Here is a 24,414-nt window from a genome sequence, read left to right as displayed (position 1 = left end):
AATTCTCAACTGATATAGGCCAGAATAGGGAAAGGCCCATGTGGCTGGGAAACTGAGAACTGAGAGGGCTACCTTGAAACATTTAAACTTAAAGACCCAGCAATCCCACTACTGGGCATATACCCTGAGAAAACCATAATTCAAAAAGAGTCATGTACCAAAATGTTCACTGCAGCTCTATTTACAATAGCCAGGACATGGAAGCAACCTAAGTGTCCATCACCAGATGAATGGATAAAGAAGATGTGGCACATATATACAATGGAATATTACTCAGCTATAAAAAGGAACAAAACTGGGTTATTTGTAGTGAGGTGGATGGACCTAGAGACTGTCATACAGAGTGAAGTAAGAGAAAAACAAATACCGTATGCTAATACATATATATGGAATCTAAAAGAAAAGAAAATGGTCAGAAGAATCTAGGGGCAAGACAGGAATAAAGATGCAGACCTACTATAGAATGGACTTGAGGATACGGGGAGGGGGAAGGGTAAGCTGGGACAAAGTGAGAGAGTGGCATGGACATATATACACTACCAAACATAAAATAGATAGCTAGTGGGAAGCAGCCGCATAGCACAGGGAGATCAGCTGGTGCTTTGTGACCACCTAGAGGGGTGGGATAGGGAGGGTGGAAGGGAGACTCAAGAGGGAAGGGATATGGGGATATATGTATATGTATAGCTGATTCACTTTGTTATAAAGCAGAAACTGATACACCATTGTAAAGCAATTATACTCTAATAAAGATGTTAAAAAAGAAAACAACTTCTAGGTCACCACAAATATTCTCATGTTCTCACTTCCCTTGACACCTCCTAATGCCAAGGCCTTCCCACCCTTTCACTGTATTTTGTTGTCGTATCACTATAGTTTCCTCCAATCAGTGACAGTTCCTCAGTCTTCTGTGACAATGATACTTTTCAAGAGTGCTGGTCAGTTATTTTGTAGTATATCTCTCAATTTAGACATGTCTGATGCTTTCTCATGATTGGATTCAGATTATGCATTTTTGGCAAGAATACAGCAGAAGTGATGTGCCCTTCTTGGTGCATCATATCTGGGGGACATGATGTCACTATATCTTATAACTGGTGACATCGACCTGGACCAGTTGGTCAAGGTGGTACAATGGGTTGAACTGTGTCCCCCACAAAAAGATATGTTGAAGTTCTACCCCCAAACCTGTGACAGTGACCTTATTTGGAGAGAGGATTTTGGCAGATGTAATCAGGTTAGGATGAGGTCATATTAGATTGCAGTGGGCCCTAAATGCCATCGTTGGTGTCCTTGTAAGAAGGGAAATTTAGACAGAGACATACAGGGAGACAGCATATGATGATGGGGGCAGTGATTAGAGTGATGCATCTACAAGCCAGAGAACACCAAAGATGGATGGCAAACCCCAGAAGCTAGGAAGAAGCAAGGAAGAATTCTCCTGCAGGTTTCAGAGGGAGCATAGCCCTACTGACGCCTTGATTTTCGACTTCTAGTTTGCAGAAGAGCAAGAAATAAATTTCTGTTGTTCTAAGCCTCGCCTCTTGCGGTACTTTGTTACAACAGCCCTACAGGAGGTATCTGCTGGATTTCTCCATTGTAAAGTTACTACTACTCCCTTTGTAATTAATACACATAAATGGAAGAGATTCTTTGTGACTACGTGCATCCTCTGGAATTCAGCTCTGCAAGTGCTTACCCAGCATCTGCAAAGTGGGCTTCATGGAAGGGTACATGTGTCATCCTTGGGGGAATGTCTTCTGGAGGCACAGAGAGAACCAGAGGTTGATCCAGGCAGACCACCCAAGAGAGTAAGCCTTGGCTGGAGTGGGGCAAGTGAGGTGTTCAGCAGGTAGAGCACAGTGGAACACAGGGGCATGGAGGACACAGAGGCAGCAACGAGGAGTCCTTCGCAGAGCAGTCTGAGCAGGAGGGGAGCAAAGAAGGGGAGCTTCTATGGAAACTACAAGTGACTCTTCATCTTATTTTTTTGGAAATAGAAAAAAACAATAATGAAATAATGGTTCCTAACTCCAAAATTTCCATTAAAAATTTTTTTGTTTTCTTTCCCCTGGCACGGAGCTAACTGACCTGGTGTCATCTGTTACTAGAAGTTAAAAGGCAAATAATGAGGCTCAAATTCCAACGGAAACCTGGCTTCATTGATTAGGCCAAACGCATTTCAGAATTATTGGTTTCTAACCCACAAGGTGAGCAAAAGGTCTTCAAAAGTAGAACTATAATTTCCCCCTAAAAATGCCAGGTGATTATAGGTGATTTCAACAAAGGTCCCACAGACTTTGGGGACTCTGCCAAACCACCAGGAACAGCTCTGGGAAGAATCCCTGATACCTTCCCTCCTGGCTAATCTCAAACGTGGAGGCCACACCCTTGTGTTTATTTTCTCCAGCTGCAGGTTTGGTTGCCTTGCACTGTGTATCCAAGGGAGATTAGATTTCCTTTTTGATGAAATGGCCCAACTCTCTCTGCATCAGATGTTATAAGGAAAACATCCTAATTTCCTTCTTTAAAAGAAAAAAGTACTTTTTGGGGGCTTTGTTTTGTTTTGTTTGTCTTTTTGCTGCTGGGGACTAAGGAGAGCCTGGATAAATAAAACCCACAGGACCGTCTGAGTTAGTTCAGTCTCACAGCCAAGCTGTAGACAGGGTGTGGGATTGTTGTGTTGAGGAGCTGACGATTTCTCCAGCCTCCCCTCATGGCAATGCTAAAAAGCACTGATGGAGACACCACACACAAAATGGTTTGGACAGATCCACAGATTAAACCATCGACGCTTGGGGCCGTAAAACTGAACACGTTAAGGTTGGGGAGATGATCTTTATTCCATGTATATCAAGTCTGTTTTGGCTTGAGCCAGTCAGCACCTACGGCCTCTGGCCAACGTCAGCCTGTGAGGTGGCTGCTTTTAGGGGGGTCTTGCTTAGGGCAGGAGCATCAGAGGGGGATGCTGGACTAAGCTCAGACACTGCTGGCATAAGCCTCTGAAAGGATGCTCAGTTCCAGCCCCAAACACAGCTCCCATCAAATGCAAGCAGAAAAATGAGAAGAGAAAGAAATCACACTTTATGACAATTCATGTGGTCATCCTGGCTTCATTTCCTCCAGGCCTCCCCTGCTTCCTTCAAGTTCAAAGCACGTGCTGGCAAACTACTATCGCTCTCTAATATTTGTATAAACTGAATGGCAAAATGAAGGAAAGGTGAGTGTGGGGCGAGTCAGATGGATTTCATCCAGTATACCTTGGAGGAGCGATTAATTTTACTACAAACTCTGAGAGGGCAAACGTTACTGGCATACCATTTTGTTTCTGAGGGAGCACCTCAAGCAAGTTATTATCTTTATTCCTCTCATTATCATTGACTGTTTGCTCCCACACTGGAAAAGTAGCCTGTTCTTCTCTGCCGTGGGGATATTCATTTTTGATGAATGGTGGTTTATGGGCCGAAAAACAAAAAACAAAATAAAACATTGGAAAATAATTCAGTAAAATATGGGACTCTCCGAGAGCCGAGGTGGGCAGCAGCCTAGGTTACAAACAAAATCACTTAGCAGTGCCAGTAAAATAAAACAGAACCACTGTTTCAGACACTGTATCTTTGGCTAAGGTTTCACTCCTCAATTACTTTCAAAGTTATTCGTTTCAGTCAACATTATAAGGGTAAGTCAACATTTGTCCTGGCAGCAAGCCCAAATTTATTTTATTAGTCTGCTACCGGTTAAATTGGCCCATGATTAAAAATATCTAATAAATAGCCCTAAAATATTGGACTTTAGTAGAAAACCACATTCACGTTCTCTTACACAGGATGTTACTATTACTTAACCTTGGGCAGAAGGAGAAATGCACACCCACGCCCCGGTAAGTTCCTTTTAGCAAACGCTAGCCCATCGCCTGAAACTCATTTTGGTCATGCCCAGACATGGCATTACAGACCTTCAGAGAAAGAGGAAGCTAAATATTTAGCTCTCTCTGCAGTCTCTGGCTCCACATATGCCTTCTGAGCATCAAGCAAAGCTCTTACTCTGTCAAGGAGAAAGGGCCAGATGCTCAGAGCTGAAGCGCTTGTACAGTTCGACCTCCTGGAAAAGTGTGAGAGCTGCCAGCAGACTCAAGCCTCTGTGGCCCTTACAGGGAAGCCAACCTTAGGCCCAGAAGATGTTTTCTCATGAGTAGAGCCAGGTTATGCCTTTTTGCCAAGAATGCCACAGAAGAAATGTGCCCACAGCACGCCAGACCCATCTGCAGGTCTGGAAAATGGGGTCAGAGCTGCACATTTCTGGGTGGGGGACGCCAAGAAGTCAGCCGGAGGTGGCAGTGGTGGCCTAATCACAGCCACAGGCCCAGAGGAAGGGCTCTGTGGTTCTGGGGTCTCGGCCAGTCATTTCCTATTGACTTCTTGGAAACCCCTGGGTGGGATATAAATTCTGTATTTGTTTATCTCTGTAAAAGGGATTCCCTGGCTTCCCCTTGGGCTGGGTTGGAGGGGTAGGGGGAGAAGAATGCACTGGGGATTCCACCTCTGCTTGAGGGTTTGGGAACTGGTGTGTACAGACCTCAAGGGCACTTTAAGGACATTTGCTGAGGCTTCCCTGTGTTTAAGGATGAGCAGAAAGCCTGTGCTGAAAGTGACAAAGTTCTTGTCACTCTGGCCCCCCAAATGTGTTGATTCTTTGCAAAGGACCTAAGGATAAAATATGAGCCTACCTTTCCAGCCAGAGGACAGTGCCCTATGCACTGAACACCCTGTGACCCTGGGCCAACGATGTAACCTCCACGGGCTTGGTCTCATGCCCTGTGAAGTGAGGGTGGCTCTCTGACCCTCTCACAGGGTTGTTGGGAAGGTGACATGAGATCATGTGTGTAATGTGCTCGGTACAAGCCTGTCCCATAAGTTGTTGCCTGTAAATATCAAATTATTGCCTTGAAACTGATGTCCAAGGAGAGGTGTGATCTCCCCCCACACTCCCCCCCACCCCCAGCCTGTTCTCCTGCTCTCATTCATTCCCTGCAGCACTGGATTTTGCTCTGAGCCTCCCAGGGAAAAAGCTGGTGCTCCATGTTACCTGCCACTATCTCACCAATGACATGCTCTGGCCACCGAGGACTCGACTATGAGACCACATTTTGATTCTACATTCCTGCCTTCCCTTTCTTCCGGCAGTTTTATCATCTGTTTAGTCAAGCTCCGGCTGGATAGAGCAAAACTGGGAGTGGTTTGGCAAGATCCAAGGCTACGTCCAAGTAGAGAAAAACATCAACTTAAGATAAGAACCTGAGTGATGGAAGTGCACCCAAGCTGGTAGGTCTTGAGGTCTACATCGAACTCCTCCCACCCTCCCCTCCCCACCCCACATTGTTGAATTATAGGCTAAAAGAGCTGGTCTCCAATCTTGCCTGATCCCAGTACTATCTGGGATTAGGCAATGATAGGAATTCTGGGTGTTCAAGTCATGTCAGAGGTGGAGGGTAGAATTTCTCCCAAAAATAACGTGTTACTTTTGGCTTCCAGAAAGGACCATACACAGATCCACTGACATGTCCTCTCTCTTATCTACCTGCCATCCCTTGAAGCTCAGCATTATCTTAGCTTCCCAGAAGAGGAAAAAGAAGTACAGAGATGGGAAAGGATGCACAGATCTCAATCTCAAAGGAAGGACAGCGTGTTCCAGCTGAATCTGAGATGAGCAAACACGTTGCAGGCAAGCAAAGCTAACAGCTGGGTCTGCCATCTGACTGAAGACGAGGCTGAGATGAGGAATCCCACATTCAGCTGCTGGGTAAAACCTACAGGGACATCTGACCAAGGGCACCAGGTCTTCAGGAAAAGAACGTGGACCCCCTCCTCTTTCTGTTCTCGATGAGAACAATGATTTTCAGCAGTCAAGCCTTGCAGAGATGTGACTTCCAGAGAGAAACAGAAAATACATTTGCTGAGCTCCCTGGTAACCCCGTCTGTCCCTCCTAGCACAATTTACCCTTTCAAATCATTTGGTCCACGTGCATCCTCAGCAGCACATGCCTCCACTGAGAATCAGGGAACACTGCACTTGGGTGTTTTAGAACAGTCCGCTGTCGACTGAGAACAGAATACACTGAAACCTGATTATTGAAAACGGAAAAAGCTACCAGTCACACAGCCACAAGGGATTGACTGAATTGGGAATAAAATAAAATATTTTAAAACTTTCCTGCTTTGGCTTTCAGCTGACATCTTACCACCCACTAAGCGATGGTTTGCAGAAAAATAAGGTACAAAGCATGCTGTTCAGGAAACTGTGAGGCAGGTAATCTACAATGGATTCATATGGCCTTGCTGTTGCCCCACACACCCCAGCTGAGCAGATGAATAGCTTCAAAATGTTACTCCTTGGGAAGTGTGTGTGTGTGTTTGTGTGTGTGTTCGTGCACACATCCAGAACACAAGACTGAACGTTAAGACAGTTCTTATTCCGTAGCACATTTTTAATGACAGGAATTAAAAAATGCCCACTAACAATGGATTTTTCCAAAGGCTCATAACAAACCCTGACTCTCACTGCTGTACACTTGCAACCTTGAAACATAGTGATTATGTGTTATTTCTAACTCTCAGCAATTAATATGCAACCAGATGTATCATTATCTACAGTCTATTAAAATTCAGAAGCCTGTGCATTTGAAAAATAATGTATTGCGCTGACAAAGGAGGCAGAAGCCTCAGAGACCCAGCTCTCTCCCCACATCACACGCAGTTCATTTCAATTACAAAGACACAAGAGGGAAAATGAATAAACAATGGCAGTTGACTTAAAAGAAGTAAATACAAACCTGTGATTTGGTTGTTTGGTTTTGCCACTGGAGACTCAGTGGTAAGGGGTGACAATAAAAGTTTCCAGGAAAGACAAAGGCAGTTTTGTGGTAAAAGAAAAATGTTCTTTATTCCTGAAGTAAAGTGCTCCTGTGGCAGAAGGGGGCAAAGTTCCCATGAGTTTTCCAGCACGGGCCAGCTATGAGGGAAGGGGTCCTTTGGGAGACTACTGAGGGTCTAACCTGACAAAGATTTCCCCAACTCCCTAAGCACCCCCAGTGATGGGGGGGGGGAGGCTCATTTACCAGCCAGGCGCTCCCTCCTTCTGCCCCACCATTTAGGAGTCGGGTTCTGGGTCGCTCCTGAATTTACAAAGCACGGCTGTGCAGAGGGGTGGCGAGGGGCCGTCTGGCCCTACAAAGCCTCCAGAATTGCTACTAAATAAACTACATGTTGCCAGGGCCCCTACCTACTCACAGATTCCAGCCATTTTCTAGAAACAGAGAAGTCGGTCATCCCACACCTGACCCAGGTGTAATTCTTCTCTTCTGATTTTGTCAAGAATAGAAGGAGGGGAAGGGGGTGGGGGGATGGCAAAATGGGTAAAGGGGGTGAGCTGTATGGTGATGGATGGAAATGAAACTTGTTGGTGAGTATACAGAAGTCAAGTAGTGTATACAGAAATCAAAATATAATGTACACATGAAACTTTTATAGTGTTGTAAACCAGTTACCTCAATTAAAAAAAAAGATATCTGAGGATTAAACTAATGAAAACAACAATAAAAATGATTTTTAAAGAAAGAAGAGAAGGAAGCACTGTGTAGACAATGGGGGACCTCTGGCCGGGGAGGAGGAGGTACCACGAGCCCTGGGGTCCCCTGGTGCCAGATGCTGGCACACACATACACTCACTCATCTATTCCACATAGCAATCCCATCACCCCATTTTATAGAAGAGGAAGCAGGCGTTTAGAGAAGTGAGGTGACTTGTCCCAAGTCATACCCAGTAGTTAATTGGCAGAGCTGAAATTCAAATTCAACTCTATCTGACTCGAAAGCTTTCCCGGCAACCCCCATACTGGCTTCCCTGGATACGCAAGTTCCTTTTACAGAAACAACATAACAGTAATAATATTGAGGGCAATTTTGAACCAGGCTGTGCCAAAGTGTGTTCTATGCATGATTTCCTTGCTTTCTATTAAGTCAGTACTATTAATATACCCATTTCACAATGCAGACAACTGAAGCTCAGAGGGGTTAAGAGCTTTGCCTGAGGTCACAGAGCTGGTAGTGAGTGGTGGAGCCAGGACTGAGCACAAAGCTGCTACGCTACAAGGCCTGGGTTGTTAACCACAGCACTGCTCATTTCCTAAGCCAGGTGAGGGGAGCCCTGAAGAAATCAAAGACTGTAGAGGCAGAAGAGACTGATGGAGGGAGTGAAAAAGTAGGAGCTGTTGGTTTGACATTCAAGCCCTGTCTTTCTGGAATCAGCAGCCCCTCTTGGGTGCTCCCCCAGCATCTAAGAGTGCCCAGCGAGGCGCACAGGTGCCATGCTAGTGTTAAGGGCAGGCCTGGGGACTGGTGTGTTAGCATCCACCACCAGGGGTTCATTAGATGACCCCCTCCCAGTCTGCCAAACTCCCCCAATGAGGTTGCCAATTCACCATCCAGCTTTCTGCTGATTGACAATCACTGCCTGTACTTTAATGTTGTGAATGACCTCATCAAACTCAAGGAAAAGTTCCTTGAGGGTCAAAAGCATGCCTTTCTCTTCTTTAAACCCAGAAAAAAAAGAAAAAGCTAGGTAGAGTCTGGTCTTCACAAATATTTACTGACAAGCAAAGAGCACTGGGAGTCATTTTTAGTTGTCCAACTCTTCACCAACTTGTATCCCTCACGCTATGGAGTTTCCCCACATTTCTAACAAAGGACCTATTTATAATTAAAGTGTGCTGCTAATGAGTATGGCATGAAGAACTCCCAAAGCAACCTAATCCTCCTCACCTTCCCTGGGTCTGTGTCTGCGGTTGGAATGTGGGTAAGGCTCCCGGATGATCCTTGTCAGGTGGGAGCTGGCCTTGAGGATGATGACACACTCCTCATCTCCCATGAGCAGGGAGCCTCTCTACCCAGAGCTCATCATACCCCACCCCCCTGCGGGAGAGTCATTATGGGAACACTAGAAAACCACACTAAATTTTTTCATCCTACCTGGCAGGAATAAATGTGAAGCTTGCCAGTGTGCTTGGAACATCTTGTTTTTCAAAAAATAATGCCCAGTGCCAACTCGGATCCCTGGAAACTGGGTGGGTGTTTCCTAAAAGGAAGGGGTGACCTTGCAGCAGACCACTGGACAGGGATGTCCGTCCACAGCTTCCACTCAACTGATGGACATGCAAAACAGATGCCGCTGAGGCTAATGGTCTGTGGAGCATTTGCTCTGTGGAAGCCTTCTGCATGCCCGTTTCATCTTCACAATTCCCTTGGAAGTTCTCATTTTACAGATGAGGAAACTGAGGCTCAGAGGAAGAGTCACTGGTCCAAGGTCTCTTGGCTCACAAGTGGCCAAGTTTGGGATTCAAACTCAGCTCAGTCTGATCCTTAAATCCAAGTCTCTAATCACTACTTTCACTCTATGGCTGCCCCAAATTAAAATGCAATCTTGTTCACTCCTTCCCTCAGGGTGAAGGGGAAAAGGAAGAAGGGTTAAATGATTGCAGCTGGAATTTTGGAACTTTAAAGTTTTGAAAAGAAAAAAAGAGTTTTGTTCTTAGAACAGAAATCCAGTTGTTTTTTTTTTTAATTGGCTAACAACTAGTCCATAAAGGTATTCTACATCACATTAAAGCCAGCTTTTATCTATTTAAAAATCTTAATACCTGAAATCTGGGTCCTATGCTCAAAGGTCAAATTTCTGGTCTGCAAGTGGCTGTGGCCAAACCTGGAAATTTTTGTTGCAGAGTGCTAACCCTGGAAAGGCCTCAGAACACGCCTAATGCACTGCTTCCAAACTCTCGGTACCATCACACCAATCTTTTGCCCTGTGTACATATCCTCTGAGCTATTACATAATGTTTCCTTAAGTTACTCATTTTTTACTTGAGTAAACTTATTGCAAAAATAAACTCTACCACTGCCTTAAACAGAAAATCACTATCACCTGCCATAAATAGAAACTACCTTTAAAAAAATGAACCCTATTGTTAAATTTTTGTTAGACACTTGCCTGCCTGAGGCCTGTGCTTTGTTAAAAAGGGAAATTAGCAAGTGATAGAGAGGCATTAAAGACACACTAGCTCCAAACTGAGACTTTCTCCTTGACATAATGAGAAGGATCAGAAGAGAATTGGAAAGGGAAAGTGATTCGAAATTATTTTGTGTCTTGTTTCCCTGTCACCTTGTCCTGTATCATGTGAGCTACCACAAGTGGTGAGAAACCCATCTTCTGGGAAATAAAGATCTAACCCATTCCACTCATTCAGAAACAAAGACGCTGAGGTTCCAAGAAGCTGAGCCTGTTTGCGCCCTGTCCCCAGCTAGTAGTGAAACTCTTTTAAGAACCAGCTTAGAAACAGTTGCTGCTAAAGAAATTCAGATGAGCATTTAAGAGCCCTCCAAAGATTTCTTGATGCTGAGCCAGAACAAAGCCTCGCTCTTCTCAACTGTTCAAGCCTGGGAATAAAACATTCAGAGACTAACAGAGAAAGCCAGGTGTCCTTTCTGATGCTGTCTCCTTCAAAGTTCTCTGAAAAGGCTCCATCAAACAGCTGAGGCGGAAGGCAAGGGCTCTTCACTGTGCGTCTGTGGTTGACACTTAAGCTACCACCAATTTTTTCCTCTTCAGTCTATTTCCTTCTTCACAGTGGTGTCAGACCCCTTCTGCAAGACCACACCAATCACCAATCACCAACCAGCAAGGAGGATGGCTGACGAGGTGTGAGAAAATGAAGCAACGCTGCCAAAACCTAACAGGATACAGATGGGCCACCCACACCCCTCCCCCACCTCTGTGAAGTCAAAAATAAGAACACTCTTCTTCACCAGTGACCTTTAATTATCTTCTCTGTATTTTCCTGGGGTCGTTCTTGACATGCTTGTGTCACTTGGGGGTTATGGAATGTTAGCATTTCAATATAAGATAACACACTTGAGGAGGGAGCTTGCACTGGCCTTGTGTCAGGACCAGAAAGCACAGAGGGAAACCTTATCACTCGGTCCCCTTGGACATCAGGCCCAACTCCATCTCTCTCTACCCACTGGCTGGTTCCCTTTTTCCTTCTGCAGCTTCTTCCTCCAGCAAGACTCCAAACTTCCAAATCTGACAATGTATGACACCTGATAAATATTTAACTTTATTTTTTTCAAAGTCCTGACATAGGCTCTCTGTTTTATTTAATTCAGTCAGGTTGCCAACTCTAGTGGTATCTACGGAAACAGTACCCTGGGGGAAATGCTCTGTTTTTACCGTTTAATTATCACCTCTGGTGCAAATTACATCTGCAGAGCTCAGAAAGACATCATTTTAAGGGATGTCATCTACATGTACAGAAGTTTGTGTCTATCCATTCTTTGTGGGCTTTCTGTTTATTCTAACAGGGATCTCACATCAAATATAAAGTAAGGCCTTGCACTTGGATCTGCAGGAGTGCAGGCCAAGGGAAGGGTCCACTAGTCCATTAGCCCCCAGGTGAGGTCACTGCATGCAGTGTTCAGGCTAATTTTAATGGGGTTCACTTTGAACACTCCCCAAATAGTGCTGCTTACAACCGACCTCACTCAGGAACACGGCTGGCTTAAGGCTTAAGCCAATATTCTGGTGTGCCAAGAGGTCAAGGCTAGTCAAGGAGGGACCAACATTTCGGCCCTGCCTCCTAATCTCTCTGAATCTCTGTTTCGTCAGTTGACAGACAAAGAGGACAGTCCTTGCCTTGCACAGGTCCCGAAGCTGTGCAAGATTTAAAGGAGAGAATGCATATGAAAATAATTGACTGTTATTTGAACACTGAGTGGCATTGCTATAGTGATCACAATGACAAAGGAAGGGGGATGCTCTGACTGAAGCATCCCTTCCCCCACTTCTCTAGATCCCATGTGCATACATATATATTTAAATTGGTTACATCATGTATATAATTATGCTCAACTTTCCGCCTCTTTATTTTTCCCAGGAACATTAGGATATTTCTGTCTGCTAGTGTGTAATGGCTCAAATGATGTCATTGACCCCTGGGCCAGAGGCCACGGTACATGGAACCATTCCCTCATTATAGGTCAGAGGGGTTGTTGGCTCTTCTGGCTGTTACAAGAAAGTAGGAAAGGACGCTAGATTGGAATCAGACAATCAGACTTCAAGCTTTTAGCTCTGCCATTCCCGGCTGTGTGATCCTGGGAAAATCACTGTACCTCTCTGACTCCTGGAATCCTTATCTTTAAAATGAGGATAATTATACTCAGGTGAGGCAAAGAATATAAAAGTACTTTGAAACCTATAAAACGTATAAACATAAAACATAAACATTATTGCAAATAATGTCATTATGAACAACTTTGGACACATAGCTTTATTCCCTCAAGACCTGGAATACTGGGTGCGAAGATTTGAACATTTTTGTCTTTTAATATGCACTGGCAAGTCCCCTCATTCCACACAGAAGTAATTATTTCTCTTCAACATCCCCAGCTTTGGGTTTTATCGTGTCTTTAAAATACTTGTGACATCAATTAGGCATGAAATATCATCTTACAATTATTTGCCTTTTCCATTTCTATAATTTCTATTAGAGTGAACTTTTAAAACAATGTTACTTTCATAGTTCCTTGTGTATGAACTGCCTATTATTGTCTTTTTGCCCATTTGTCAATGGACATCTTGGAGTGTTCTTTTATATCTGTATAAATTATTCATATGACAAAGATTAATCTTTAGTCTGTCACCTCTATTTCAAAAATTTTTTCAATGTATTAGTCTACTTCTCTTGTCTAAGGAAGCACATTAAACATAAAAGAAATCTTGTTTGTTGATACAGCATCATACAGTGTCTTTAGGCTGATCAACACTCAAGAGGACACTGAGGATGTCCGATGGAAATATGCAAGAAAGAGAAAGAGATTGGACATTATGTCCCATTTGGAAAAGTTAGAGGAACCAGGACATCTAGCCAGGAGAAGACAAGCACCTGGTGGAAGAGTGTGGTGTGAGTGCATGCCTGTGCACGTGCAAGCACACACGCATGGAGTAGGAGTAGATGGTAGGGAGAGAGTTTTCAAATACTCAAGGAGATAACACATGAGGAAGTGTCATTGTATAATATTTACCTCGAGAAAGCAACATTACAATTAAGAAAGGATTTTCTCATGATCTACACTGAACAAGGATGGAATGTACAGACTTAGAAGGTTCTTGGAAGTGTTTAAGCCGAGATCAAATGGATCCAGTAGCGGACAAGAACTGGGCTTCATGTTCTCAATACGCCTTTCCCACTCAGGTTCTCTAATGCAATGACCCTGGGTCATTTCCTGGAGGCTAGTTTTGTTTGTTTGTTTCATAAATCCCCGGAAAAAGGTCTGTTTTGCTACTCCTTTCCTCCTCATCTTAAGAGCCAGAAAAAGAAAAAAAAAAAAAGTCTAGTGAACTTACTGTTAAGGTTTCTGGTTCAGCTCCAATTAATTTACTAATAATCAGCTGCCTTCTTGCAAAAGGACACAATGGCCCAAACACAGAAGGTCCAGGCACAAGTGTTTCTAGACTTAAAAAGACCCACTCCTTTTCCAGCCAAAGGTTTGGAAGCCTTTCCTTTTTTTTTTTTTTTTTTCGTTATGCGGGCCTCTCACTGTTGTGGCCTCTCCCGTTGCGGAGCAACAGGCTCCGGACGCGCAGGCTCAGCGGCCATGGCTCACGGGCCCAGCCGCTCCGCGGCATGTGGGATCTTCCCGGACCGGGGCACGAACCCGTGTCCCCTGCATCGGCAAGCGGACTCTCAACCACTGCGCCACCAGGGAAGCCCTGGAAGCCTTTCTTGATTAATTTGTGCCATAGCCTCTTCTCAGCTAACAACCGGTGTCAAGTCATAAGAGACGGAAGGCGTTAGAAACCACTGGCCTGTAGTCCTGATAGTCCATGAGCCAACGCAACGAGGATAAACGGCCATACAATCACAGCCATTTCCGCATTTTATGTGAGACCTGTACCCATTACCAGAGCTGACAAATTACAGAAGACAACCGCGTGCACACATCACAAATGAAGGAGCCCTTCCAGATACGCACACACCATTAGTAACGATTACATGTACATAGGACTTTGCAAAATTAGGATATGATCAGTAATTTATTTTAATTCAGTTAAGAAAACAGTGGCACCGGTCCAGGATTTTACAGGCAATCACAGAGTGTCTTGAGAAAATGACACAATTTGCAAATATCCAGATGGCAGCAGGGGCTTCCAGTTACTGGTTTATGTGGAAGGCTGGTGGTTAACGTAGATAAGCCAGATGACTAATCACAGAACTAACAGGGTCACCTCCATAGCGCTGAGCATGCGGAATTCTGCCAAAGACGAGCTGCTTGGTCTTGAGAAACACAAGACGGAAGTTACCAGAGCCCTCCCAAACAAAGGCTTGCAAACCTCACTGCTGTGGGTCACAGCCATTCTGTGAAGTGGCTGCTACAGCGCTAATGGTGGGTTTCCTATCCAGACACTCAGGAAAAAATGGGCCTTTGACCATGAGGCAATTCGCTCCAGCAGGCGGGTTCACCCTTCATGTGTTATGTGGTGAGGAGACCAGTGATTTAGTCACTTAGGGGCAACGTGATGTGGTTGGGAAAGTACAGACTTCAGGGTTAGACTGGGGTGTGAATACTGGCTCCTCCATCTACCGGCTCAGCCATCCTGGAGAGGCCACTAACCAGCTCTGAACCTCAGTTTCTTCTACAATAAAGGGCAGTTATGCCAACCTCAAAGGATTACTATAAGGATGATTAGGGGACTTAGAGTAAGGCCCCTGTTGCACTGATGTGCATAAACAGCATTCAGGGAATTAGGATGGTGATCATATTTCTTAAAATTGTTTTAGGAATCTTTTTGAGATACAGAGGTCTTGATGATGATGATATTTCCTGAGCACTCACTATGTGCTAATCACTGTACATGAATCATCTCATTATGGGAGAGCCACCGTCATGCCCATTGTACCACTGAGGAAACTGGGGCTTAGAGAAAAGCACAGTAGATTGTCCAAGGCTATATATATCACTAGCAGGTAGTGGAGATGGCATTGGGACCTGGGCAGTCTCATTCCAGAGTTGATGCCCTGAACAGCCTCGAATGTACACATGTCAACATACTTTTCTCTAATAAACCTATTCCTAGTTCATGTGCATCCTGGAGGACCAAGAGCCCCAAGATACTGATCCAACTGAACAAGCCTCAGAACCAGATATTCAGATCCTATCAGCAAGTGACAGCCCTCTACCATCCATGTGGCTCCCCATCTAGCAACATCTGAAGCCACATGATTCACGGAGTCTATTTAATCACCTGATGAAACCCCAAGATTCTAACCTATTTCCATGTAGTTGATTTTACATATGGTCAGTTCAACACTATATGATACAAATTCCAAGAAATGTATAAATTACTAGAAACCAGCTGACCCCTTTAGCTCTCCAGCTGGCATGTAACGAACACAGCTCCAGGTGCATATATTTCAAATACACGTGTGGATTGACTGGGGCATAAACTATGGCGGGGCATAGAGTTCACCTTGCCCTTTAGAACTGAAGCTTGAAAGGTACCTCCTCAGATAATACAGTGCTCACGATTACATATTTAAAAGAAAACTTAAAAGCATTTTACCTGTCTGTTGTTTTGCATATACCCCCCCACCTTTTTCTTCACAGAGGTAAACATCCTTAGATGCCACAAGGTACACTGGTATTAAACACTAGACTAAATCCACCAGGAAACCTGGCATTGGGTCGTGGCTCAGCTACTGATTTTCTTAGTGGCCTTCTGCAAGTCACTTCCCCTCAGTATCCTTATTCATAAAGTGGGGAGAATAATACATGCTTTATGTTAACCTTACAACATTGTTGGGTTCTCAAGTGACACACTAGGTGTGGTACTTAGAAAAAGAATTCCATCATTTTTTAGGTCATTCCAAGTCTCCGCATAAGGCTACTGGCTGAGTCAAAGTTAGAACATATACAAAGACATGTCAGAGACATATACAAGAGAGACAAAGGCAATGACTACAAATACCACTAACTAAATCTGGCCTAATCTTGACCAACATCTGAGATAGTGAATCTTAAAACCAAAAGTAAGCTGTCCATCAAATTGTCCAAAAATTCTTAGAAATAACAGAATCACCACTTTGTGTTTTCATTAAATGGACCCTAAACTCTTAAAACCTTCTCACAAGGCTCCAGCATCCTTAGCCAACATATACACTCATTTGATCCTTCTTCTTTTTTTTTTTTTTTAAATAGATTTATTTATTTTTGGCTGCATCGGGTGTTCGTTGCTATGCGCAGGCTTTCTCTAGTCATGGCGAGCAGGGGCTACTCTTTGTTGTGGTGCTGGCTTCTCATTGCAGTGGCTTCTCTTGTTGCGGAGCACGGGATCTAGGTGCATGGGCTTCAGTAGTTGTGGCACGCAGACTCAGTAGTTGTGGCTCGCAGGCTCTAGAGCACAGGCTCAAGTAGTTGTGATGCATGGGTTTAGTTGCTCCGCGACATGTGGGATCTTCCCGGATCAGGGCTTGAACCCGTGTCCCCTGCATTGGCAGGTGGATTCTTAAACCACTGTGCCACCAGGGAAGCCTCTGAGCCTTCTTTTTATAAAAGCAAACCTCACCATGGGAAAATAGTGACTTTTAACTTGGAATCAGTGTAATTCGTTAGCACTGACAGCTTTTCTTTGAGTGACTTGATCAGGTGTTCAGAGCACATAATATGCCTAGAAGAAGCAGTTCCTCCTGGCATGAGTAGTAAGCACCCAATAAATATAAAAACAGATCAGTTGAGCAAAGCTGCATCCATGAATCAGAAGAAACAAGCTTAATGATGTCCACATGATATTATGTTTCTCTGTGAAAGTCTAGTGCTATGGACTAAGATGAACTAAGCTCCTTAGATTTTGTAGTTAATGATTAGAGCTAGAAGGATCTAGCTGGTTATGGCATCAAAATTAAACATCTGCAACCCAACTCATACACCTGTGTCATAAGAAATACTACATTAAGGAGCCTTATTGTATTAATGTCATAATCCATGTAGAATAATTTTAATATTTAAAAGATAATTTAAAGAAAATAAAAAACTAAAATATATCTTTTTTTCTATCACTGAAAACTATCATTGAGATTTAAAAATTTACAAATCATTTAAATCCCAAGTAGAAATTTTGTTATGATGTGCTTTCAAAAGAATGTTTATTGTTGCACATTTTTGCTCAAGTGTATGGCATCAAACGCACATCAGCGACACCCGCCCCTTCCCCACGAGTCTTGCCCTGCACGCTTGCTGCAGGGACAGGAACAAATGCTAGAAGGCACTTGCCCATGCAGTGCTGTGCCCACTGTCCTCCTCATAGCAAATTCTAAAGGAACAGCCATTATGAGTTAAAGGGCACAGGTGCTTTGCTTCAACTACCTTTGAAGGTCAAAAAGGACGTTGGATAGGCCAATCCTTCTTTTTAGCATAACCACATTCTTCCTGCAAGGAAAATGATCTTAAAAAACTACTCTCATAAGAATTCACCATCGATGCCTAGCTTATAAACAAGTATATAATCATGTTTTTCAAAAGGCCAACTAGTGTATGCTGTTTTTTAAACACTTACAAATGCTGACGACACCTGCTGGTAGAAAATATGATTTTAGTTAACTGCTGATGGAGAAGTGAGGCCTACAAGGGCTGGCTGTCTTTTGAACTGGTAACGAAACAGAAAACGAGTCCCCCAAATCACTTAAGTTTCTTTTTCCAACTTTGCCTATCGCCATTATCAGGAATCGATATGCCAGATTAATGAAGCTAGGAGATGTACTGGACTGGACCCCTCTGATTATTCGAGGAGTATAGAGCAAAAGAGATATTCCTACTCTGATTTAAACACTAGGGGAAACAAATCCTAAACAGTGATACCTGAAAAATATTTACCAACTATTTTGGAAACTGTTCCTCTCCCACCCTTACTCTCACACCAGAACCTCCCCATGAAAGGAAAATAAGTCACATTTTTAAATCTGGATTCAGCTACCATGCAGAAAATTGATATCTGACATCTGGTGACACATTTTTCTTACCACATTTGTGATATACAGATATATTTATATTCTAAGAACAAGAATAAGAAAAGATTAAGCAGATGGGTTTTATACCTAAGCCTTTAGCCAAACTACACAAAAATACAGGACTAAGTGACAGCAGGAAGGGACTAGTTAGAGTCCAGAGCTATTCTCAGTATTCTTTTCTTTGACCCAATTCAATTTATTCATTAAGCTAGGTTATGCCTTGTTTCCTTCCAAAAGGAGTCTGAGGGGACACTAGCTTCACTGCTCCCACATTCATTAAATTATGAAGTTCCCACTGAAAAATCATATATCCATTCCAAGCCTGAACAACCTGAATTCTATGCAGGTACTGTCCTGTCAAAACTTAAATAAGAGTCCAAACACCACTAAGGCCATCACACTTCCACAGCTGCTGGGAACAAAAACGCTTTGTGAAAATACACAACTGAATTGAGGTGTGGGATGGGAATGGGGGTGAGAAGTTAGTTTGCACTCAACTTACAGAAAGCTGATTACAACCTGAGACTGTCTGGAGTCCTGTCAGCTTGGAGCAGCTCTTGTTAGAGGCAATGAATCTTTGATGCTGTCCTCCCGAATATACATAATTCAGTGAACCAAGAGCACAAAACTGAGCAGACCCAAGGGTGGCAGGTGGGTGGACCCCCAAGAGCACTGTGACAAGGCCGGATGCACACTTGCCTCCAGACTTTCTTGGTCGTGGTGGGGGAGAGAGGAGATCTCCCAGATACACACCAGCGGAAATGATGACCTGGGTCCTGTGGGTTCCACTACAGCTTAGCCACAGCAAAGGTGCAGTCTGATGAAAGCAACCGTACTCCCCAACATCCTCAACGAAAGAGAGGGATGCTTTCTCCTCCACCTGAACCCAACCTTTAAGGCCAGTGAGCTCTTTGCCAGAGATATAACACACAGGAGGAAAAGGCAGACTAAACATAAGCCAGGAGGATTCCCTCACATTACTCTCAAGGCACAGGAAAGTTACCAGAAAGAGAAATGTTTTCAATGTTCCAAGAGGGCTTCCCACTGCCTGGAGGAGTTTAATTCATTTTAAGAATCCATGTGGGAGACACTCATATTACTCATTTAGCTCCCAGACACCCAACTGAATGATACCCACTGGCCACAGATGACAAGCAGAGGTGCTGTGATCCGTCTTTGCTGCCAAACAGCTGCAAGTCCAAGCCTGACAGATGAGATGTCCTGAGGGGTCCACAAGAATGTCCCCCTGCCTGGTCAACCTCTGCAAGAGGAAACCTGTGCTTAAAGGGTAACTTTTCCCTGGACTTCCATGGTGGCGCAGTGGTTAAGAATCCTCCTGCCAATGCAGGGGATAGGGATTCGAGCCCTGTTCCAGGAAGATCCCACATGCTTCGAAGCAGCTAAGCCTGTGCACCACAACTACTGAGCCTGCGCTCTGGAGTCTGTGATCCACAACTACCGAACCCGCGTGCCACAACTACTGAGGCCCGTGCGCCTAGAGCCTGAGCTCCCCAACAAGAGAAGCCACTGCAATGAGAAGCCTGCGCACCGCAAGGAAGAGTAGTCCCTGCTCACCTCAACTACAGAAAGACCACTCACAGCAACAAAGACCCAATGCAGCCAAAAATAAAATAAATAAAATAAATAAATTTATTAAAAAAAAAAAAGGGTAGCTTTTCCCTGACGACCAAGCCCATTGATGCAGTAAGTCCCTCTTTGGAGTGGATCGACAGTCTGAGAGCCCTGCAGGACGCAAAAGAGAGGCAGGGGCAAAGAGGCTGCTGCCCTCAGACTGGGAGGAAGAGAGATGGGGACAGAGGAGGTGGCGCTGTCTTGATCCATAGAGGGGGTGGAAGGGAGGCAGAGAGACAGAGACAGAGTTAGAGATGGAGACAGGGAGACAGAGAGACAGAAAGAGTGTATGAGAGATGGAGAGAGAGGAAGAGGAATGCACAGAGTGAGAGATGGAAACAGAGAGACAGTGACACAGGGAGGGAGCAGAGAGAGTAAGAGACGGAGAGAAAGACGGACCCGGAAAGGTCCAGGTGGAGGCCCTACCTCGGAGTCCTTGGCTGGACTGCTGGCCGGGGGTACTTCCAAGCTGCAGTTCGCTCTCTTGACCGTGAGGTAGAAGGGGTAATCCTTGGCTACCATGGCAGCTGCCGGGCCTGCCCGTTGGGATGTCACCGCTGACCCGATGCGACCACAAAACTCCCAGGCGAAAGGGGGTCCCAGCTCCACGGTGCCGGGCGGCTGCAGCGGCTACACGGAGACTGACAGCCGGCTTCTAGCCTAGCTCGGCCTGACTCTGACGCTCCGGCTAAAAGGGGGCGGAGCTTAGACCAAGCCCGCCCGCCCGTCTAGGCTGGGGGAGTGGGCGGGGCCCTGCAGGGAGCTCCAGGGAGCTCCCAGATGCCGCCTCGCTGAAGCCCCCTCCCGAGCCGCGGCGGTATACGGCGGCTGGACCCTTCCTCCCGCGGGCCCTCGGCTCGGGGCCACCCAGCCCAGTGGCAGCTCCAGTTGGGCTCCGTGGCACACTTGGGGTGGAAGAGGCGGCGGGTAGAACGGAGGTTAGGGCGAAGCCGGGCGGAGGCAAGCGGCCTTGAGGGAAAGTAAGAGTTTTAAAAACCCACATGAAGAGGCAGTATTCTGTCTTGCCTTATTCCTAGCCAGTCTCTCCCCATACATTTTTTTTTAAACCATGGCTCACGGGCCCAGCCGCTCCGCGGCATGTGGGATCCTCCCGGACCGGGGCACGAACCCGCGTCCCCTGCATCGGCAGGCGGACTCTCAACCACTGCGCCACCAGGGAAGCGCTTCTGCGCCCATTTTTAAGTATGAAGAGGCTGGTAAGAGGCTGCCTGCCACTTAGAAGAGGAATCTGACAGGGGGTGTCAAGATAAAGCAGTGATGAGCCGGCACTACCACGCCTTACTGGAGAAACACATTGCAAACGCCCAACAGGCAATTATAAGATCATTCCCTGCAGCCCTGTCTGGAACAGTAAAAAACAAACCCAAATTGGAAACAACTGTAATATCCACCAATGGGGAGTGCTTAGGTAAATTCTTATCACTATGGAACACCACGCAGCTGCAGTCAAAAAGAAGATGGGTCTGTGGGTGTGGCATGGAAAGATCTCAAATGTATTAGGTTCAGTTAAAAAATAATTGCAGAGTAAGCACAGTATAATACCATTTGTGTTAAAAAAAAATCACATCTACAAATGGATACCATAGGGCTTCCCTGGTGGTGCAGTGGTTAAGAATCCACCTGCCAATGCAGGAGACATGGGTTCGAGTCCTGGTCCGGGAAGATCCCACATGCCACGGAGCAACTAAGCCCGTGCACCACAACTACTGAGCCTGCACTCTAGAGCCCGTGAGCCACAACTACTGAGCCCGCGTGCCACAACTACGGAAGCCTGTGCACCTGGGGCCCATACTCCACACAAGAGAAGCCACCGCAATGAGAAGCCTGCGCACCGCAACGAAGAGTAGCCCCCGCTCGCCGCAACTAGAGAAAAGTCTGCATGCAGCAACGAAAACCCAATGCAGCCATAAATAAATATTTTTTAAAAAGAATACCATAAATTTTCCCATTTGTGTTAAAAAAAAACCCCACATCTACAAATTTCTCTATATTTTCTATAGAGAAATGTAGGTAAATACCATTGAAAACCATCTGGAAGGATCCACAGCAAGTTTTTACAGGGCTGAAAGGAGGCAATCAGTTCCAAGGGAATTAAAAGTAGTGGACAAAGGAGCCTTCATATTATAGCTAACATGTTCTTAAATATTTTACATGAAAAACATATCCATGTGTTGGGAAATTAGAAATTAATTTTTAAAATATTAAAATGAGCATTATCTCAAAAGTTATTTTGTAGACTGCAGTGTTGAATTTTTTCCCCCTCCTGTCAAAGTCATGGCCACAGCAGGTGGGGGTCTAGGGAGATGATGTCTTTCCTTTTGACTTCTTAGGTATGCAGGAGGTAGTGGGAATGGAAATATCTAGTCTCTGTTTCAGTGTTCTCTGCTCCAGCCGAGGCCAGAATCCAGCAGTTCCTACTTTCCAGGCAGGAAACCTCATGATATACAGCCCTTTCATCCCTGCCTTGGGGATGAAAACCCACACGCTGGCACTAAATTCGCCGGCTTTCCTGCCCAGCTAGTGTGGACAAACTACCTTCAGAAGCAGAGAGAATCTGGTCCAGTTCTGCCAGCCTCACTCTTGCCAACCATGTAAAGGAAGCTCCTGAATGAGTGAGTTCCAGCTGACACTGAAGAGAGCATCTGAATTTTTTCCCTCAAATATACACCCTAAAGCAGTGGGAAGGAAGTAGTTGAAAAAGAGGTTTGGGGTGGGAAAGAGCGGCTCAGGACCACTTGTTTTTTTCCTACCTGTACTCCTGAACACAACTTTGTCCTTATAGCCTGAACTGTGCTGATGGAGAGCTTACACAGATGCTCACTGCAAGTCTGGCCAAGCTCGCGGTGGGGAGTGAGGGGAATCCCACCTCCCAGGGCAACCAACCAAAGCAGCCCCTGATTAACTTTGCCACCAAAGGCCTCACACAGGGCTCCTCTGGCTGCCGAGGATTTGAGCTGAAGCACCTGGAGCTTGCCCCTCATTCCCTGCCTCCGCCTGCTCCTCGGGCCCCCACAGGCCCACCACCCCAATTAGGCGGCTCTGGCCAGTAACAGTCCCTTCATGGACGGGCTTTGATCCCTGTTGGAGCTCACTTGGCCTTGACCTCCAGTTGGGAAGTGTACATCCAGCACTTGGTGAAGAAGAGAGTGACCCTGGTAAACTATGCCAGTCCTGGGACTAGGCTACTCACTGCAGGATTCTCCGGACCAAGCACGAAGTCTGGCATGTGTAAGTCCAGTGTAGTAATAAATAAACCCTACGGAAGAGAGGGAACTTTAACCTCAAGTACAAATATCGCAGAGCAAAGAAGAGTCATATTGGTTGATGGAAAGGCTGCCATATCCACTTGCTCTTAAACATTTTTTTGCCCCTCTTCAAAAGACGGAACCACAAAAATCAGTCAATATACATGGCACAATATATGTGCAGCAAACTTATGTCTTTCCCAGTATGTATGCTAGGCAGAGAGAGAGGAAGAGGAAGAGGAAGAGAGAGAGATTGCTAAGGGCCAGTAACAATTTAAATTGTGCTGGGGGAAAAAAAAAAAAGCATAAGCCCCAAATGAGTGCAAAAGGGAAGATGGGAATCTGGAGTTCCTTTGGGTGGTCTGATGCTTCCAAGCCTCTCATAGCTTGAACGTCTCACCACGGTGAATAAGATTCTGATGTTTAAAGACATATATTTTTCATACAATAAGGCCTGTAAACTGAAACCTGCAATTTTGGGTATACACAAGCCATGTATGTGGTCCTTGAGACATTTAAAGGATTTTCAAGGGTATTTTTGACTCCACGCAATTTCCACTTTCAGAACCTCCCTTGTGTGTGATGTGCTACTCCAACATTAGCAGATTTGGGCAATCTGCATAGGATTCCAACCAGGGGTGTCCATGGTCAAAGACTTGGTCAGAAAGCAGGCTGCTTGCCACTATGGAGAACAGTATGGAGGTTCCTTAAAAAACTACAAATAGAACTACCATATGACCCAGCAATCCCACTACTGGGCATATACCCTGAGAAAACCAAAATTCGAAGAGTCATGTACCAAAATGTTCATTGCAGCTCTACTTACAATAGCCCGGAGATGGAAACAACCTAAGTGTCCATCATCGGATGAATGGATAAAGAAGATGTGGCACATATATACAATGGAATATTACTCAGCCATAAAAAGAAACGAAATTGAGCTATTTGTAATGAGGTGGATAGACCTAGAGTCTGTCATACACAGTGAAGTCAGAAAGAGAAAGACAAATACCATATGCTAACACATATATATGGAATTTAAGAAAAAAAAATGTCATGAAGAACCTAGGGGTAAGACAGGAATAAAGACACAGACCTACTAGAGAACGGACTTGAGGATATGGGGAGGGGGAAGGGTGAGCTGTGACAGGGCGAGAGAGAGAGGCATGGACATATATACACTAACAAACGTAAGGTAGATAGCTAGTGGGAAGCAGCCGCATGGCACGGGGATATCGACTCGGTGCTTTGTGACCGCCTGGAGGGGTGGGATAGGGAGGGTGGGAGGGAGGGAGACGCAAGAGGGAAGAGATATGGGAACATATGTATATGTATAACTGATTCACTTTGTTATAAAGCAGAAACTAACACACCGTTGTAAAGCAATTATACCCCAATAAAGATGCTAAA

General features: G+C 45.0%; 1 protein-coding gene across 3 annotated transcripts in view; it reads right to left on the bottom strand.

The window, feature by feature from the left end:
* The window catches only part of ARHGEF3 (Rho guanine nucleotide exchange factor 3), a 311,012-nt gene that overhangs the window by 47,845 nt on the left and 238,753 nt on the right, over positions 1 to 24,414 (bottom strand). Inside the window, exon 1 of one of the 3 annotated variants that reach the window (XM_004267937.3) lies at positions 20,165 to 20,425. The exons of the other annotated variants lie outside the window; for them this stretch is intronic. Within the exon in view, the coding sequence (XP_004267985.1) occupies positions 20,165 to 20,260 (96 nt within the window). The 5' untranslated portion in view covers positions 20,261 to 20,425. Of the gene's footprint in view, positions 1 to 20,164; positions 20,426 to 24,414 lie in introns of those variants that run through there. 3 annotated transcript variants of the gene reach the window in all.

The sequence above is a fragment of the Orcinus orca genome, chromosome 10 (assembly GCF_937001465.1).
Source record: "Orcinus orca chromosome 10, mOrcOrc1.1, whole genome shotgun sequence".
In the NCBI taxonomy this organism is placed as follows: domain Eukaryota; kingdom Metazoa; phylum Chordata; class Mammalia; order Artiodactyla; family Delphinidae; genus Orcinus; species Orcinus orca.
This window is presented reverse-complemented; position numbering and strand designations above follow the sequence as displayed.